This window comes from Canis lupus, chromosome 10 (assembly GCF_048164855.1).
Source record: "Canis lupus baileyi chromosome 10, mCanLup2.hap1, whole genome shotgun sequence".
Taxonomy (NCBI): Eukaryota; Metazoa; Chordata; class Mammalia; order Carnivora; family Canidae; genus Canis; species Canis lupus.
This window is the reverse complement of record NC_132847.1, coordinates 24792501-24810667: the sequence shown is the minus strand read 5'-3', so window position 1 is coordinate 24810667 and position 18167 is coordinate 24792501. Positions and strand designations below refer to the sequence as shown.

The following is an 18167-nucleotide window of genomic DNA, read 5'->3' as shown; positions in this document are numbered from 1 at the left end:
CCAGGTTCTCCTGCACACCCTTAACCACCCTACCCTATCCAGGGCAGGCCTGCACCCAGGGGCTGACAAACACTACCATGAATCCATGGGTCCTCTTGGGTCGGAAGACCGTCACCCTCTTTCACCAACAGGTGGAGCTGCTTCCTGCCTCTGGACAGCTCAGGCACTCCATAGGAAGCCAACTCCTACAAAAGCAATCGTCTCTGAGAGTAAATGAGGACTTTTCAGCCCTGCGATTACCCACAAACCTCTCCACGTGATCTTCCAACAGCCTCAGGCCATGACTACAGTTTCCTCTGGTTTCTCCCTTCTCCGTCCCTTTCCAGGTTGCAGGTACGTGCAGTTGGTGTGCTCTCCCGCACACTGCGAGACGAAATCACCTGGTTGGTACAAACTTGGGCTTTAGAATCACACTCATGTTCAGAATCCGACTCCACCATGTGCCCTGTCGCGTGGCCTTTGGCAACTGGCTTCACCTGTCCAAGCTTCCACCACCTCCTCTGCAGGACAAGAGGACAGCAGTACACACCTCACCGAGCTGGTGGGAGGATTAAACCAGGTGTAACATACAAGGTTTACAGTGTATGTGCGAGGTACATGCTAAATGTTACACAGACATGCCCTGCCTGTCCAAATGTTGCACCTCACTTGGGAACACTTCTCAGCATACGCCGGTCTCCATCAGTTCTTCACACACCACAAGCTTGTTCCTGCCCCAAAGTCCACACTTGCTAGGGCCTCTGCCTGCAATACTCTCCCCCTCGATCCCCCTTGGCTGGTTCCTTCTCATCCTTTAGATCTCAGCTTCCGAGTCGTCTCCCCAGAGATCTCCCTGGCATCTCAGCTAGAGTAGCTATCTCCTATTTATTTAGCACATGTTACCACCTGCTATCCTAGGTGTGGATTCATTTTTGTGACTGTGGTCTCTCTTTCTGTTGGAATGTAGATTCCAGAAGGGCAGCTTCATCTTCCTCGAGTTTTCCAGCACTGCAGCCAAGAGGTATCCTGCACCCAGGAGGTATCCCATAAATGACAGGTGGATGACTGGCTGAGTGGATGAGAGCACATAGGCAGAGTTATGTTTGAATTTTGAACTCTGTTCACTGGCTGCACACCCATGTTCTGATTCCCAGGCAGACTGCCCAGTCTTTGAGGGCAGGAATGGTGTCTTCTCCCACACGTAGCCCTCAGTTAGATGCCAGTACTCAGTGGACAGAGCCAGGACTTGGGGGAAGGAAGGGAGCAACAGGAGAGGGCTGCTGAGGGCTTGTTGGAGGGTAGGGCCCCTGACATTCCCACCCTAAACATACCAGCATGTGTGGATTCCTGGAAGCGACAGAGATGCTTTCCTTAGAACCAGTCCCAGCTGTCTTCCTGCTGATGGTCATCAAGCCAGGTGTACCTTGCCCCCAGCAACCACGTAGTCCCTACTCGGCGCTGAGGGGGATCCTCCTCTTCCCTGCAACTCATGAGCATTCCAGGGTTGGTCGTCCATTCTCCATTTTCGACAGGAAAGCCTGCCCACATCCAATCCCACACTGCTTAGAGAGGCATGCCCACATATCTCTTTTATAAAGAGAAGAGACATCTCTTACCCTAGCAAATACAGCAATCTCCTCTGGCCATAAAGAGTGTGATTCAGGGAGTCCCATGGATCATGGATTCAAACAAGATGCAAAATTATTGTATGGGGAGTCAGGCCCAAGGAAAAAATGTGCTATGTCCAGCCAAGTCAGAAAATGTCCCCATGCTGAGAGAAACACCCATCTTGGACACACTCCAGTCAGAAGCACCCAGCTTCCCACTCTGTAAAAGCTAAATCACTCATACATGACATACTTTTTCTTTAGCCCAGATTTTCCTGGAGCTGAGGAGGTAGAGACATCTACAAAAGGAAGGCACACGCACTTCACCATTTAAAATATATCCAAATCCAGGTCCACATTCAATCACCAAACATACATAGCCAACACTGTTCTAGTCATCGGGGGACAGAGGTTACTGCCCCACATGGAACTTTCAGTTTAGTGACAGACAGAGAGACAAGGAATAGCAAGCAAATACATATGCAGACTAACCACACATTAACAGGCTAGTAGAGTCAGTGCTGTGATGAAGAGTGACCTCTGGGGTCATGGAAGGTGGCTTTGGTCAGGATCAGCAGGAGGTCCTCCTCTGAGAAGTCCTCCTCCATCCTCCAGGATGGGGAGAGCACTCCAGGCAGAACAGGTACAAAGCCCTGAAGAGCATTCAAAGGTCCCGAATATAGACCCGTGTGCAGAGGGCAAAGGAACTGGCCCTCCCCCATGAGGCTGAGATACCCCACAAGAGATCCCCAAGTCTGCAGGGGGCAGATCGCACACAGCCTTGTTAACTGGAGTTAAAATTAAAAGACATGGCACAGCCTGGGTGGCTCAGTGGTTTAGCGCCGCCTTCAGCCCAGGGCCTGATCCTGGAGACCCAGGATCGAGTCCCATGCAGGGCTCCCTGCATGGAGCCTGCTTCTCCCTCTGCCTGTGTCTCTGCCTCTCTCTCTCTGCTTGTGTGTTTCTCATTAATAAATAAACAAAATCTTTAAAAAAATTAAAAGACATGGGTATTTTACACTAAGTGCCATGGGAAATCTCTGAAGGGTTTTAAGCAGGATAATTAAATGATCTTCTCTACTCAGAAGTTGACTTAACATCTTAGCGATGAATGAATGAGTGAACAAATGAATTGAATGAACAACTATAGAATCAATGAATGTGAGTCACTTACAGTCTCTCAGTGATGAGATCATGCTGAGTTCTTCAGGGACATGAGGACAAGAAGCCCAGGACAGCCCACAAACTCTAGAACATGAACTCCACACCAGACAGAGAACAGAGAGCATCCCCTTCACCACTCAGAGAGTTTACTGGCTTCAGCTCCCCAGGTCTCTGGCACCTCCTAAGCTCTGCTCACCAAGAAGACAGGGAGACCAGAGAGAAGAGGGAAACATTTAATGTCCCATATCCAGGTGACTCCCCAAGATCTCAGATGAGGGCACTACTGGAGCCTGGAAGTCTCCCCCCAGACTGCAAGCCTTTGAGGACACCTAACACCCCTCCATCTCCTACCCCCCCCCATCATTCTTTTTTGAGATTCAGAAAGTGAGAGAAGGATTTTCTCAAGGTAGCAAAGGGAACTCAGACCTCTCAATTCCTTCCAAGAAAACAAGGACAGAAGCAGACTTCAAACCCAAACAATGTCTCCTGTATGCCCTCTTCCACAAGAGCAACCTGCCAACACACAAGAATAGACCTTCTCTGCCGCCTGCATCTGCCACAGCTGCCCTCCCCCACAAAGTAGAGCTGTGGTTTCCATCCCATGTCTCCAGCCTCTCTGTGGAGCTGGCCACAGAGTGGTGTTCACATAAACTGAGAAAAGGAGAAGGTGAGTGGTCAATGTCATGGGTGCTGAAGCCAGACAGCCCTGGGCTCCAATTCTGGCTCTACTGTCTGACAACCCCATGACCTTGGTCATGTACATTAACTTCTTTGGGCCACAATCTCCTCATATTTGAAAGGCAGATTAAAATGTACAATGCACACGCTTACAAGTTTAATAAAATTATTCATATTGAGGATGAAGTTCAAAGTCTCTCCATAAAAATACTGTTCAGAAACAGTATTTATGTCAGTGTAAATGTTGATGATGATGGTGGCATCACGCAGTAAAGAGGACTTCTACTGAGCATCTCTACCCTGGGTATTCCCAGGGCTCATGCTGAAACGTATTTGTTAAAGCAGGAAAGGAAATAGGGATGCTTTGGAAAGATTTCTGCAGAGCCCGCAAAAGAGCAGAAAGTCTAGTCCGGCTGCCTTCCCAGCACCCCACCCCCAACCTACCCGACTCCAGGAGAGCCACCTCCCAGCCCCCACTCTGGGACACACCCCTCAGTGGTAACAGGTGTCCAGGTGCTGCGGTGAGCAGCTTGTGGCCAGGGCTTTGAGTGCTGGTGTTGTCACCACAGTAACTCCCCTACGCTCTCTCCTACAGTGTCCAGACAGGAGGCAGGGGGCATCTGAGGGAGCAGAAAGAGTATCATGTGGCCTGGGCTTTGGCAGAGCTTGGTTACAACTTCCCTGTGGCCATGGGTATGATTGGCAGTAAAGGCGTGCCCAGGGTTTCACTTTGCCCTTGCCTGACCCCTACAGACAGCAGGGGTAATTAGGGACCTCTCCTCAGATCCTACGTAGTCCTCCATTTCACACCCCATCCCATTTTAACTCCTAAAGTTACACCACCACAGAATGAGTGAACAGATACCCACCCAGCAAGCCCTCTGCCAGCCAGGCACCGAGCACCCAGCAGAGCCTGGGGCTGTGGTGCCTAGTTGTGGGCCAACTCTCAGGTTACAGAGGTGGGGTAATTCCCGAGAGGAGATGCAACCCAACTCCTTGCTGTAAAGGTGAGGAAGGGCTGTGTATGCGCACACATGTGTACATGCAAGTCAACCACACCTGGGCAGACACATATACATGAACACCCAGTGCCCACACATAAAACCCTTCTCTCCACAAATACCCTCTGAGCACCCTGTAAGCTGAGCCGGCACTTTGCCTGGGGGCACAAAGAGGATAGGGCAGAAAGGAAAGGCCTCACCTACCGGCAGGCGGATGTGACTATGTCATCTCTGCTTCTCCTGCTCCCTTTCTAGGGCAGACTCCATCCCACAGATCCCCCTCCCCCCATTGTTACTGCTATTACTGAGGTCATACTGGGCACTGGTGCTTCTCTACTGCGTCCAGCAAACAAGGGGCATTAGATCAATGCCTTCCACACAGTCTGTTTTACTTTGATTGATAATGAGTAATATATTTCTGTGCCCAGACTTTGCCGGCACCCACAGTGCCTGAGCTGCAGAGGCAATGAGAAGCTGCCTCCCTTCTGGCAAAGAGCAATCACTACCTTCTCCTTCAGAGCACACACACACACAGCGGGGAGCTGATTTTCACACTCTTCCTGCTTATCTTTCTCACTCTGGTTTGTGCCTCCCTTCCCATCTGCCCCAGGCTCAGGATGCCTATCACCTGGTGCCTGCTTCTCTTTTACTATTTCTGCTTCAGAAATACTGAAGGGTCCACCCTGGCTGCAAATAACATCAGCCCGGGGCACTCAACACAGCAAAATCTAGGCATTACATGAGCATTTCATCCAGAACTGCCCCTTGCCTGTCTTCGTCATCCCAGAGCATGGGAAAAAGGAATGAGGGACACAGGGACCACTATACTCGGAATATCCAGATCCTCTGCATCGTTTTTCCAACACACACTGCTGATCTGTCATTAGACACTAGGGCGCTGCACCCACTCATGAGCCCCTTGGGGTCAGGCAGGCTCTGAGAAGTCAGAGTGGGCTCTGTCCTCCCTCCTGCTGCCCCCACCCCCACTTCAGATGCAAAGTGCACATATGGCTCATCTCCATCTTTGGGGGAGGTTCCGTCTAAAGTCCTCCCAAAGATTCAGATTGTATGACAAATCACGTTCTAGACTATCGTGGCGAGAAAGGGCCGGGGCATTTGCATCATTACCCCCAGACAACAGCTTCATTAGGCTGAAAGAGAGGTTTGCAGCCGCGCGAGCTCTGCCACTGACCTGGGCCTCTCACTTCCCCCATTGTCTGTGGGCTCCGAGGCTCTCACTCCAAACCATATGGTCCGTTTGGGCATCTCACACTGCCTTCCAGGAAAAGCAGGCATGTTGGGAAGTGCTTGGGGCAAGCCAAAGGCCTGCCTGCAAGATCCCAGGTGTGATCCTGCCCCAAAGTGAGATCAGTCGGGACCAGGAGAGAGAAACTTGCCAGAGATCAGAGGCTGAACTCTACAAAGCAGTGTGTGGCCCTGAGAGGGCAGAAGAAAAGCAAAGGAGAGAAGAACCTTGACATTTGTCCCTCACATAGAAGGCAGCCTGCTGTCCCAGACCTAGGATAGCATGTCTGGCTGAATCCTGGTGTGGAGAGTCCTGGGGTGTGGAGAGTCCTGGGGTGGCAGTGCTCATGCTTGATCTACCCATTCTTCACTGTGACCCCTACTCAGTCCCCCAAGTATGTGGAGATCCCACTAGGGTCCCAGACCCCAGGCATTTCCCCCACAAATATGATAAGCAGACCCACAATCTGGCAGGATAGAGTGTGAGGCAGCCACAACTGTTCTCTAGTCCCCAACAACCTGAAAACCAGCCATCCATTTGAAGAGGACACCCCAGGGTCTGACTTACAGGAGGCTAGGAGACCAGGCTGGGTGGATGAGCTGTCCCAACCCTATTCCTTCAAAATCCCATCTCTTCAAAAATCCACTTTGCTCTAAGCCTTTGCAAGAGTCCAAGCAGATGGATGGAATGAGCCACAGGAGCCAGCACAGCCACATGGGGCTGGTTCCTAGGGGGAAAGGGAAGCCCAGCACCCCTGGCCAGAGATGGTGGGGGCTGTGGCCTTGGGCAAATCGGTGTGCCCTCTTTGTCATCAAGAAATAGGCCAACGTGGGCCTCACCTGATGGTCCTTTAAGAGTAGAGGAAGAAAACACACGCTCCAGGGCACAGCACTCTACTCCGTCCGCCAACAGGGAGGATTAGGGTCAGGATTAACATTTTCAACTCAAGCGGACTTTCTGACTCAAAGATCTTCGATCGCTAATCGTATTACTGTCCCTGGGATTATTGCTTTACTGGTTGCAGAACAGATTCTAAAATCAAATTGCTTCAAGTTGCCTCCTGTTTTCTCTTGGCTCTTTGGTGGTGGTGGTGGTGGGAGGGGGTGTTGGATTGTAGCTTGTTAAGGAGACGAACTTCTGAAGTCGAATCTCACTTAATATTTCTCTGCTCCCCCGCGCCAGGCGGCGGTAAGACGGGCGACACGGTCCCTTTATTCCCGCCCACGCCTGCTCCTAATTCCTGGTAATTTATCCCATATTAAAACTTCTTTAAGTAAGAATGGACAAGCATCAGCACCTGCTATGCAAATGCGGCCAAATCCAGCCGGGGCCGCGGGGCGTGCGCGCCCGCCCGACCGCGAGCGGCCTTTCAGCGCTCCCAAGGCGCCCGGCGCGCCCTTCATATGGAAACGGGCCGAGGGCCTGACAGATTGCGCCGCGCGGCCGCTCGGGCGGCGGGGGGCGCGGGGCGCGGGGCGGGGCGGGGCGCGGGGCGCGGGGCGCGGGGCGGGGCGGGGCGCGGGGCGGGGCCCGCGGGGCCGGGCGCGCGCCGGCCTCAGATACGCCCCCGGGAGGCGCGGGCTGCGGGGAGCGCCCCCGGGCCTGCTGTGCCCTCCAGCTACTTGTTCCCGAGAGCGCCCCGTGCGCGCCGCCACCCGCGCGCGCCCGAGCCCCCCCCCCGCCTCCCCCGCCACGGCACCCTGGCCCGGGGGGTGCCGGGGGCGCGAGGCGCTCGAGGCCCTCGAGGCCCCCGCCCCGCCCCGCCGTGCAACCCCGCCGGCTGGCCCCGGGCTGCCCCACCGGCCGGCGGGCTCCGGGGGCGCGCGGGGGAGCCCAACCCGAGCAGCAGGCCGGAGCTCGGGCGCGCCGCCGGATAACAAGGATTAGCTGGGGGGCACCTTTGAAGCCCCGTCCGTCCTCACGTGGCTGGAGGCCGCGGCGCAGTCTCCTCTCGTGCGGCCCTAATCCCCGCACGCGGCCCGCCCCGCTGCGCCCCGGCCCGGCCCCGGCCCCGCCGCTCCCCTCGGCCGCGCCGCCCGGACGGAGACCCCGGCCCCGGCCTGGGAGCCTGTATCCGAGGCTCGGCGAAGAGAGCGGCGGCGGCGGCGGCGGCGGCAGCGCGGGAGGGGGCGCGCGGGCGCGGCCCACAGACGGGCGATGTGATAAATACATTGTTTCGCGGCCGCCGGCTCGCTCATACCCGGGGGGGGTGGGGGTGGGGGGGGCATTGAAAATGAAGCACCCTTTACCCCCACCCTTTAACTCAAGGGGAGTACCAATAATTCATGTATGTTATAATTCTTCATTGCCCCTAGGTAGTCTGGGAAAACTAGAAGAAAAGAAAATGCCAGAAAGTTACGGTAAAACTTAAGATGCGGCTGAAGTCTCATTCTGTGCCCCTGCTGCGAGTGTTTGAATAAGAAGAATGCTCCCGGACTGTAACAAGCAAAAAGAATGAAGAAGACAAAAGATTTGCAGAAAAAGGTTTAGCCAGAAGACAAGGCAAGTGAAACTGAAAGGAGAAAAAAAGCATTTACAATGGAACAATAAGTGTACTAATCGCTTTGATATATTATACAAGCCCAAAGACCCAAAACATTGTGTAATTATTTATAAATGACTTCTCCACTCCTGTGTATAATGCAGAGGAAAGAATAAAACTGCAGGCTACTCTCTAAACTATTTCTAAATAGACCTGGTTCAAAAGAAGGCAGGAGTGTTTGAAATAAAATAATTAATGGTGGATTTTATGGTTGTCTCATTAAAACATTTTAATTACTACAAACAAAATGCATTTGTGTTCCAACCCAACATGAATATATGTAGCCCGCAGCATTAAGGAAGAGAAAAAGCAAAAGGGAAACCCTTCAGCTATTTCTCTATTCTGTTTATTTCAGAATTCTCTCCCCTAAAACGATAGTGAAATTCCATTAGGATAAATTTCACTGTGGCTTCTTTTGTAGGCACAGAAGAAAACATCCTCACACATTTTTCCCCACACTTGACCCACAAGCACCTTAGAGTGAGGCGGGTGTTTTTGATCTCCCCTGAAGATGTTCTTAAGGATTTAAAAACATGAAACAGACAAAAATGAACCTTGGCTTTAGCAATATCCCATGGCAGGTGGGGCCTGAATTTGGGGAGCTGAATCTGGTGACAGCAACATCAGGGCCTCTGTTCTGTTTTGTGTCTAAATCCGAGCCCAGAAGAGTTCAAGAAATCTATGAAGGCAAAACTCAGAGACTTTGAAGGAGGTTCTGGATTGATTCTAGCCTCATGCAGGTGATGTGAATATGATTCCAGGCCTCACGCCTGATGGGGGCTGAGCACCTAATGCCTAAACCCTCTTGAGTCCAGGGCCCCGCACCCCTATGGGACAACCCTGCACAAGTGTGCACACCCCATTTGCCTCCCCCGACTGTACTTTGGGCACAAAAAGGACATTGTTTCACCCAAGACTGGCCCAAACCACAAACGCCCTTCAAACCTTAGGCGAGCCCAAGCACAGATTGTCCCCCACCACCAGGCTTGGGAACGCCAATCGAATTTGAAAATTTCTCATGGAAAGAATTTATCTGGCTGCATAACTGACCAATGTGTTTTTTTGAAGGCATGTCTTATACAGCACTAGAATGAAGTTGATCTGCACCAGGACTTCCCCTGGAGGCCAACATTTATTCCCCAAGTAGGCAGATTGTACACAACCAAACACGTCAGTATACAATGCCACAGAATATTCAAGCAGACATCTCTGAGGTGGGAAATGCATACAGCCGGCACTGTATTTAGCAGGGCAGGGGCCGAGGGGGCCTCCACGGATTTCTGGAAAGCATGGATAATTTCCCATTTTCCTTGCTCTGTCACTGAAAGACGCCTCTGTTCCCCCCTCCTGCCTCGTTTCCCCCCTCCCTCCTGCCCCCCCTTCCACAACTGTCATGGGTCATCAGTAAAGAAAACAGGGAATTGTTTCTCCTTTCCACTCCCCACCCCGACCCTGCTTCTATTAGATGGAAACGCATATCTGCGGGTGTATTTAACAGAGTGAAAGGATTTACTGTGTGCCTCTCTGTCCAACATCATCCTTCGTTGCTTCCTCGGGAGTAACTGCACCCTTTTCTTCCTTTTTTCTAAAAAAAAAAAGAGAGAGAGAGAGAGATTACAGTGTTTTCTTTCTAAAATGCCACCCAGCAAACCAATGCCATCCCTCCCCACAGGTAGCTCCAGAAAGAACTAGATGATGATAGTTGGGATGGTTTGGAAAGGGTGGCCCTCAAACAGCTTTGCTTTGTGCAAAAAATCTGCCTTATAAACTCGGTGCACTGCACGGCCTGGTGTCCAAGACCCGGATGGATGAGTGGCTGAGTAAGGCACCAACACCCTTCACCTCTCTTACCCTAAATGGCATCTGACAGTTCATGTATACTGTGAAGAAGGAGAAGGAGAAGAAGAAGAAGAAGAAAAAGAAGACGATCACCTGTAACAAAATCCAGATCCACATGTAGATGCCACAGCACTCTTGAAATTAATATTCTGTCTAACAATTGGTATGGATGGATGGGGAATGATAAATCTCAACTGAAACTGTTTAGGAGAAAAGTGTGGAATTTGATGATGTCCTTCCTCCTGCCCCATCCAACACATTCAGATGATCATACCAGCACTTGGAATTACAGGACACTAACCCCTCAGCCTCGTTCCTGAAGCAGCTTCTCTAAAAGATAGTTTGTTCAATGTCAGGCATCTGTGTTTCTGAAAACTGAAAGGGAGGGTGGCAAGAAAGCCATCTGGCTCAGCTTCATGTCCACAAAAGGGCCAAAGGCTGTGGGTACTAACTCCAAATGAAGTCACATGCATGGTCACTGAATCACTGACAAAGCTACAGGAAGAAGATGTGCCCCCACAAATTTAAATCTGCTCCTATCCCTGCATTTCCATGTCTACACACGTGATTACTTGATGGTCTTTTTAAAATTCTGAAATTGTCTGGGGGCCTGGCTGGCTCAGTTACTAGATCATGTAACTCTTGATCTCAGGGTCATGAGTTTGAGCTTCCATGATGGGTGTAGAGATTGCTTAAAAAATAAATAAAAATGTTTTAAAATTCTGAAATTGTCTTGGTGAACAGCACAGACAGCTTTGTATTTGTGTATGCTGACCACATTAATTTATTGCAGATAAACCTTTATAATTGGCCACTATTTTCTCCTATTTTGGCCTTTCTTTGCTTAAAACAAGCAAAAAAAACCCACCAAGAATCTCAAAAGATCCTGGAAACATCAGATGCCTTGCTCAACCCTGAAAGCCTCTCCTCCCATGTCTTCAGCAGGCTGGTTCCTTCATTGGGTGTTGACATCAGAAAGGTCCTCTCAGTAAGGGACTGAAGTCACCTCCCTATTGGTTCCACAGTGGCCTCAAGGTAGACCTCCAGAGCTGCCTGGAAGAGGCATGTCCTTTCAGCCTTTCAGCCCCAGCATCCCTCCCAGAGATCCTCGTCTCCCCTCTACACCCCCAGTGGTCACACAGCCAAGCAAAACTAGAGAAGCCCCAGTCTTGGCATCACTTGGAGCTGTCACAGATGCATGTTGCTCAGCCTCATGGGCTTAGGTCAGCACAGGATAGGAGGGTGGATGCTAAAGCAAGGCATTTATTCCAATATGAGGGTCAAACAGAGGCTCTAAGTATCAATCACCACTTCAGCATCTGATCCATATTTCCAGATTCTGATGAGAACATCTGGGCGAGGGTCCACCATCATCCTTACCAACTCAGGGACCACATCCAGTCCCTTGGAACATCTATCTCCCCACCCAGACTGGCAGCTGGATGGGTTACACATCAGGCAGCCAGAACACCTGGTGCAGCCCTTGCCACCTCGGTGCCTGCTGGGGCCAGATTTATTGCCTGCCCAGATAGCATCCTAGTGTGCTCTGGGAAGGAGGGCTTCCACAGATGTGCTCTGTACATCCCTTTAGCCTCCAAGGGAGTTGGTGGGCAGGAGAAGCTTCTCAGACTTTCTTTGGAAGGGAGAGCTCTGAGCCTCAAAGGGAACACATGGGAGCCTAAGCCAACATCTCGTTCTCATTCTCCCAGGGCTCAGTGCCATCCTCAGTGGGTCACCTGCAGGACAGCCCCACTCATCCACCCAAGCCTCAGATGCACTTATGAAAAGCAAAGTGGGCAAGCACTAATGTCCAGGGAGGAGGTGTACTGCCCAAGAGCCAGAAGCAGGCAGGGGAAGGCTCAGATGCCTGCCCAGTCAGGTAACTACGGCTTAGGCAGAGGAGTGGGACACATGCAGGAGAGAGCACAGAGCCACTGCTAGCTCACAAGGTACCTTTGGGCACATTTAAATAGGACACCTCTCTGGGAAGATGCAATCCCACATCACGGTACATGGCTTGGCACATGGTAGAGAGGTTGGAATTTAGCCTCCACTTGCACTGGATGCTCTTGTGCAGTGAACCACTGGACCAACTGTGATAGCCCTGCTCAGAAAAAGCAAGAGGAGAATGAGACAAAGAGGAAGAAAAAAGGCTACCATGGCCATTTGAAGCCCATCACAACTGTTTCCTACCTTCTTCCCACTGGGACCCCATAGAAGTCCCATCCAGACTGGCCGCCACAGTCATCCCCATAATCCCCTTCTATTTAAACTGTCTGTTCATATCCCATCCATCCTTCAAGGTCTTCTCAAGTCCTCCTCTGCCAGGAAACCTTTCTTGATGACCCCCTTCCCTTTGGGAGATGCATAATGCTCTGCCGCCTCTATGGACCCTCAGTACTTCTCACAGCCGCTGGCAGGTCACCTTCTGTGACCACTTCTCCCCGGCTGGCCACGTCTTCCCTGCTCCATGACTACAAGTCTGCCTGACTCAACACAGAGCATCTGGCACCGGGCAGCATGCAAGAAGTGCTCACTGTGTACTTACTGATTAACTGTGATGGAAAAATCTGGAATTGGGGCTAAAAGGACTCCTAAGTCTGGCTCTAGTTTGACCACCAGCGATCCCTGGGGTAACCAGGAGAAAAGACCCCTCAATCATCCACCTGCTTCCTAGGCTTGAGGTGCAGTACGCAGATGAATAACCTCCAAGGGTTCTGCCAGCGGTGAACCCTAAGCTTATGAGGCTCCATGCCCATCACCCCCATCAGCCGGGTTTTCACCCCTGATAACCCAGTATCTAGCACAGTGCTTGGTCCAGAATAGGCAAGCAATATGGTATATGGGTTGCCTCAATCTCCATGCTTTGGCAATGGAGCATTTAACTTGGGGTTTTATGTAGCAAACCACAGACATCAAACCTAGCCAACCCAAGCAAAAGGGCCCTACTAAGAAAAGTCTTACTATGGGGTTTCTTGTGCAGTCAATGAAAAGACTAGAGAACCAGGCTCGGAATATAGGGGGGAATGGGGGACGGGTAGCAGAATCACAACTAAAGACAGGCCCACCAGAAGGCTAGGGCAGGATACCCACTGGCTTCTGGCCATACCTTTTACCACTGGCCATTAGCCCATCCAGGTTGTTTCCACAAAACATGTATACTCTGAACTGTCACTAGCTCAGAGCCTAAGTTCCAAGTGGGGCAAGAAACTGACCCCATTTAAGTCACACGGCCATACCCCAATTGCCAAGAATGCGGAGGGAGGAGCCCATACATTCAAATTCCTCCACAGGAAAGCTCTTCAGGTGTAAGGCAGCCAAGAAATGACACTCCAGTGACCCTGTTCCCCTAAACAGACAGATCCTCTCTCCCAAGAATTTAGAAAAGGAGCTAGTATGTTGGAGTAGTATGTTGAATAGTGGCTCCCCAAATGATGTGTCCACCAGAACCTCAGAATGTGAACTTATTTGGAATAATAAGTTTGTGGCTGGAATTAAGGTAAGGATTTCAAGGCAAAATCGTCCTGGATTAGGGTGGGCCCTGAATCCAATGACGAGTGTCTTTATAAGCCCTAAATCCAGTGTCCCTTTAAGACAGAGAAGGAGGCGGCAGAGACTGAAGTGGTGCAGCTACAAATCAAGGAGGCCAAGGATTACCAGGAGCCCCTAGAAGCTAGGAGAGGCACAGAACACAATCTCCCTCAGAACCTCCAAAGAGCCAACCCTGCTGATGCCTTGATTTCAGACACCCAGCCTCCTGAAGAATAAACGTCTGCTGTTTTAAGGCCCCTACTTTGTGGTGATTGAGTACCCCAGGCTCAGGAATATCATACAGGCACCGAGCAATGTCAAATCAAGGCTGGTGGGAGTGCCCTGGAGCCTCATGGAAGCAGAGTGAGGACACCTCAGCTCCAGCAGACTCACAAATACCAGCACCTTTGTGTCCCTTGAAATGCCTATTACCAGCCAACAATTTCCCTTTCTTGCTTCACCAGATTAAATCCATTTTTTGTGACTTCTAACAAATCTAAAGCTCTTCTATATGAGCATGTACAGCCTTCTCTCCAGGTGGGGAGTAAAATGTAAGGCAGGGCAGAGGGGAAGGAGGAGCTGAGCAGAGTCCATGAAGCCAGAAGACCAGCACTGGACCACCAGCCAAGGCAGGCCCTGCCTCTAGACAACAGCACAGCAGAAAGGGGACAGTGTATCCGGCAAGGACAGCTCTGAGGACAACAGGCCGGGGTCCACACCTGAGGCCATCACCCAGATATCATGGAGAGGAGACTGAAACTTTGCTAAAAGGTGTTCATTTTGTTTTTTTAAGATTTTATTTATTTATTCATAGAGACATAGAGAGGGAGAAGGAGAGAGAGAGACAGGCAGAGGGAGAAGCAGGCTCCATGCAGGGAGCCCGACGTGGGACTCGATCCTGGGTCTCCAGGATCACACCCCTGGCTGCAGGCGGCGCCAAACCGCTGCGCCACTGGGGCTGCCCTGTTCATTTTGTTTTTAACCTCCCCGCTCCCATAATCTGGTGTGTTCCTTAGTGACTATTTCTCCCTAAGTACAAAGTTGGGGGTGTCTGGGTTCTACTGCTCCAAAGTGGGCCCTGGTGACCAGAGAAAAGTGACTGCTGACAGGCAGAGTGTAAACCTTCTGCTATAACAGGTGCATTCATATCACTAAGGGAGAGAAAGGAATAGGGGGGTGTGGCAGTGGCTCCATTGGGTGCTTGCTACCGTCTCTCCTGGGCCAGGAAAGCCAGGTCTACTTGGGGGGGAGGGGCGGTGGTGCTCACACTCCAGGGAGCCTCAGAGGCCTCTTGCCGGTCCAGAGAGGCAGAGTCAGGGGGCGGGCTCTGGGAGTTGTGGGGGGGGGGGGGGATTCGCATGGTTCTGTTATTTTATTTTTTTTATTTTTTTATGATAGTCACAGAGAGAGAGAGGCAGAGACATAGGCAGAGGGAGAAGCAGGCTCCATGCACCGGGAGCCTGACGTGGGATTCGATCCCGGGTCTCCAGGATCGCGCCCTGGGCCAAAGGCAGGCGCCAAACCGCTGCGCCACCCAGGGATCCCGGTTCTGTTATTTTAAAAGTCACTGCAAAGTGTTGGGGTAGGAAGGCTGAGGGACTAGTGAGATGCTAGGAGTGTTCGGCCAAAATTGAACTCAACTTGAAAAACCATCTATTCCTTTACTTTCCAAACTTCTCTTCCACCTCCTCCATCCTCCGCCCCTAGGTGAGGAGTCGAAGAGGCATTGCCCTGTTTCTTCAATCCGGAAGGAACAGAAGCACGTATCTCTGCCCTCTGCTCCATGACCCTCACTCGGCCCCCCTCCGCCGTTGGGTGGGGGTTTTCCCGCAGTTCTGAGGGCGCTGCCTCTCCCCACCATTCGTGGGGCGCTGCCGTACAAAAGCGCCGTGCCAACTGTCCCTCGAACATCATTTCACATCATCCTCAACAGGACAGACTTGTGCCCCATCTTACAGATGGGGAAAGTGAGGTCAAATCACTGGCCCGAAGTCACAGGGCCAGTGAGCAGCGGGAGAGAGGAAGCGACCCCAGGCTTCCAGCCGGCTCCAGGCTTCCGCAACTTGCTGCGCGGGCCACACTCTCCAGCCCGCGCCCCGCCTCCTCATCCCACCCCGGCGAGGGGCGCCGGGCCCGCCCCCAGAGGAGCGTGCCTCGGCCGCTAATCGCCGGACGCCCCCGCCTCCGCTGCACCGCCCGGAGACGCCCCCGCCGGCTTAGCCCGGAGCCGGCTCCCGGGGCCCCGCGCCGCCGCCGCCGATTGGCCCGCGGTAATTACGGGCACGCTCCGGGAGGGGGGAGGGGCCGGGCGGCCCCCCGCGAGCATAAATTATGCAAATACCCGGGCGCCGCACGGGGCCGACCTGCCGCCTCGCTGCATTCACGGGGGCTGCCGCGGGGGCGGGGGTGGCAAGGGAGGGGGGCGCCCATTGTTGGGGCGGGTACTTAAGGGGTCCTGAGGCCGGTCGTGTGCCACACTCGGTACTCACACGAGCTGATCTGCTCGCCGGCGAGATCACTCGGGAGACCGGCCAGGAGCGTGGCCCCTGCAGACGAGGCGAGGAGGTGAAGCCAAGCTCCAGGTGCGCCCCCGCGCCTTTCCAGGCCTTCGCGCCCGCAGCAGCCACAGGGTAGGCCCGGGCCATTTGTAACGTAAGTGCGCCCCGGCGACCCTGCCCTCAACCCCGGGCTCCAGTCCTCCAGGCGCGCTCTTACCTGCCCGTCGGTCCTGCGCCGCGCAACGATGCCAGCCCCCCTGGAGACCTGCCTCTCGGACCTCGACTGCGCCAGCAGCAGCAGCAGCAGCAGCAGCAGCAGCAGCAGCGACCTATCCGGCTTCCTCACCGACGAGGAGGACTGTGCCCGGCTCCCAACACCAGCTCCTGCCTCGGGGACGCCCGTGCCAGTCCGCAGGGCCGTGCCCGGGGTTCCTGCAGCGCCCGATACTCCCCGGGCGCAGGACGACGAGCAGGAGCGGCGGCGGCGCCGGGGCCGAGCGCGTGTGCGCTCCGAGGCGCTGCTGCATTCGCTGCGCAGGAGCCGGCGCGTCAAGGCCAATGACCGCGAGCGCAACCGCATGCACAACTTGAACGCGGCGCTGGATGCGCTGCGCAGCGTGCTGCCCTCCTTCCCCGACGACACCAAGCTCACCAAGATCGAGACGCTGCGCTTCGCCTATAACTACATCTGGGCTCTGGCGGAGACTCTGCGCCTCGCCGACCAGGGACTGCCCGGGGGCGGTGCCCGGGAGCGCCTCCTGCCGCCGCAGTGCGCCCCCTGCCTGCCGGGGCCCCCGAGCCCTTCCAGCGACGCCGAGTCCTGGGGCTCCGGTGCCGCCGCCTCCCCTTGCGCCACCGCCGCCTCGCCCCTGTCTGACCCCAGTAGCCCCGCCGCCTCGGAAGATTTCGCCTACGGCCCCGGCGACCCCCTTTTCTCCTTCCCCGGCCTGCCCAAAGACTTGCTCCACACGACGCCCTGTTTCATCCCGTACCACTAGGCCCCTTAGGGACACCGTTATCTTCCCCCGCCCTCAGGCAACAGGCAGTAGAAGGAGCCCCAGCCCGGCGGAGGGAGGGAGCAGGAGCTTTCAAGGGGTGGGAGATACCTGAGCCGCTTGTTAGGTCGCTGCACCCTCGCCGAGGCTGCCCCCTGGTCTGTTTCTCCAGCCCTCAGCCCACGGCCCCTCCTGCCCGCCCTTAGACGGCCTTTCCTTTTGCACTTTCTGAACTTCACAAAACCTCCTTTGTGGCTGGCTCAGAGCTGACCCCAGCCACCACTTCAGTGTGATTTAGAAAAGGGACAGATCAGCCCCTGAAGACGAGGTGAAAAGTCAATTTTACAATTTGTAGAACTCTAATGAAGAAAAACGAGCATGAAAATTCGGTTTGAGCCGGCTGACAATACAATGAAAAGGCTTAAAAAGGAGAGACAAGGAGTGGGCTTCATGCATTATGGATCCCGACCCCCACCACTGCAGGCTTGCTCTAGGAAGAACCCAGAGACTTGAGACTTGCGTAGCTATTCAGGCACCGACTGGGCTGGAAAGTACTTTAATTTATTCAAGATACTTCTTTCATATGAAAATGTATTTTTGTATATAAAGATTTTATTCTATTATTATGAGCTATCAAAGTTTACATTTTTGTACTGCAGATGTTTCGTGTAAATAAAAACTAAGTAAAAAAAAAAATAAGTCACCAAGTTTCTCGCCTAATGTTGATGTCTCACTGAGGCTTTTCTCCCTTCCCCTGGCGGCTCAACCACCAAAGTGAAACACTATCCTTACCCACCTCCAAACCTTCCAGTCCCTTTTCAAAAACAATTAAAAAAAAATAAAACGCACCCGATTTCCACCAAGGAACGGGATAGACAGACCAGGGCATTTGGGATTCATCATTTCCTTTCACCTTATAAACACAAGGGAGATCTTTCAAGCTCCCCATAAGCCAATTAAGACTTTTTAGTGGGGAATTAGCCCGGATACGCAGCTACCTGTAGAGGTAGGGGCGGTAGGAGACTCTTTCTTTTGAGGAACTCCACATCAGCTGGCTCTGTGTTTCAAAGAGAGGGGATTAAAAAGA

General features: G+C 53.0%; 1 protein-coding gene across 1 annotated transcript; it reads left to right on the top strand.

Annotated features, from left to right (window-relative positions):
• The first annotated feature begins 16062 nt into the window (after positions 1-16062).
• Positions 16063-17626, top strand: NEUROG1 (neurogenin 1). Its single transcript, XM_072840284.1, has one exon. The coding sequence runs from the start codon at positions 16331-16333 to the stop codon at positions 17081-17083; it is 753 nt and encodes a 250-aa protein (XP_072696385.1). The 5' UTR covers positions 16063-16330; the 3' UTR covers positions 17084-17626.
• Positions 17627-18167: the final 541 nt, after the last annotated feature.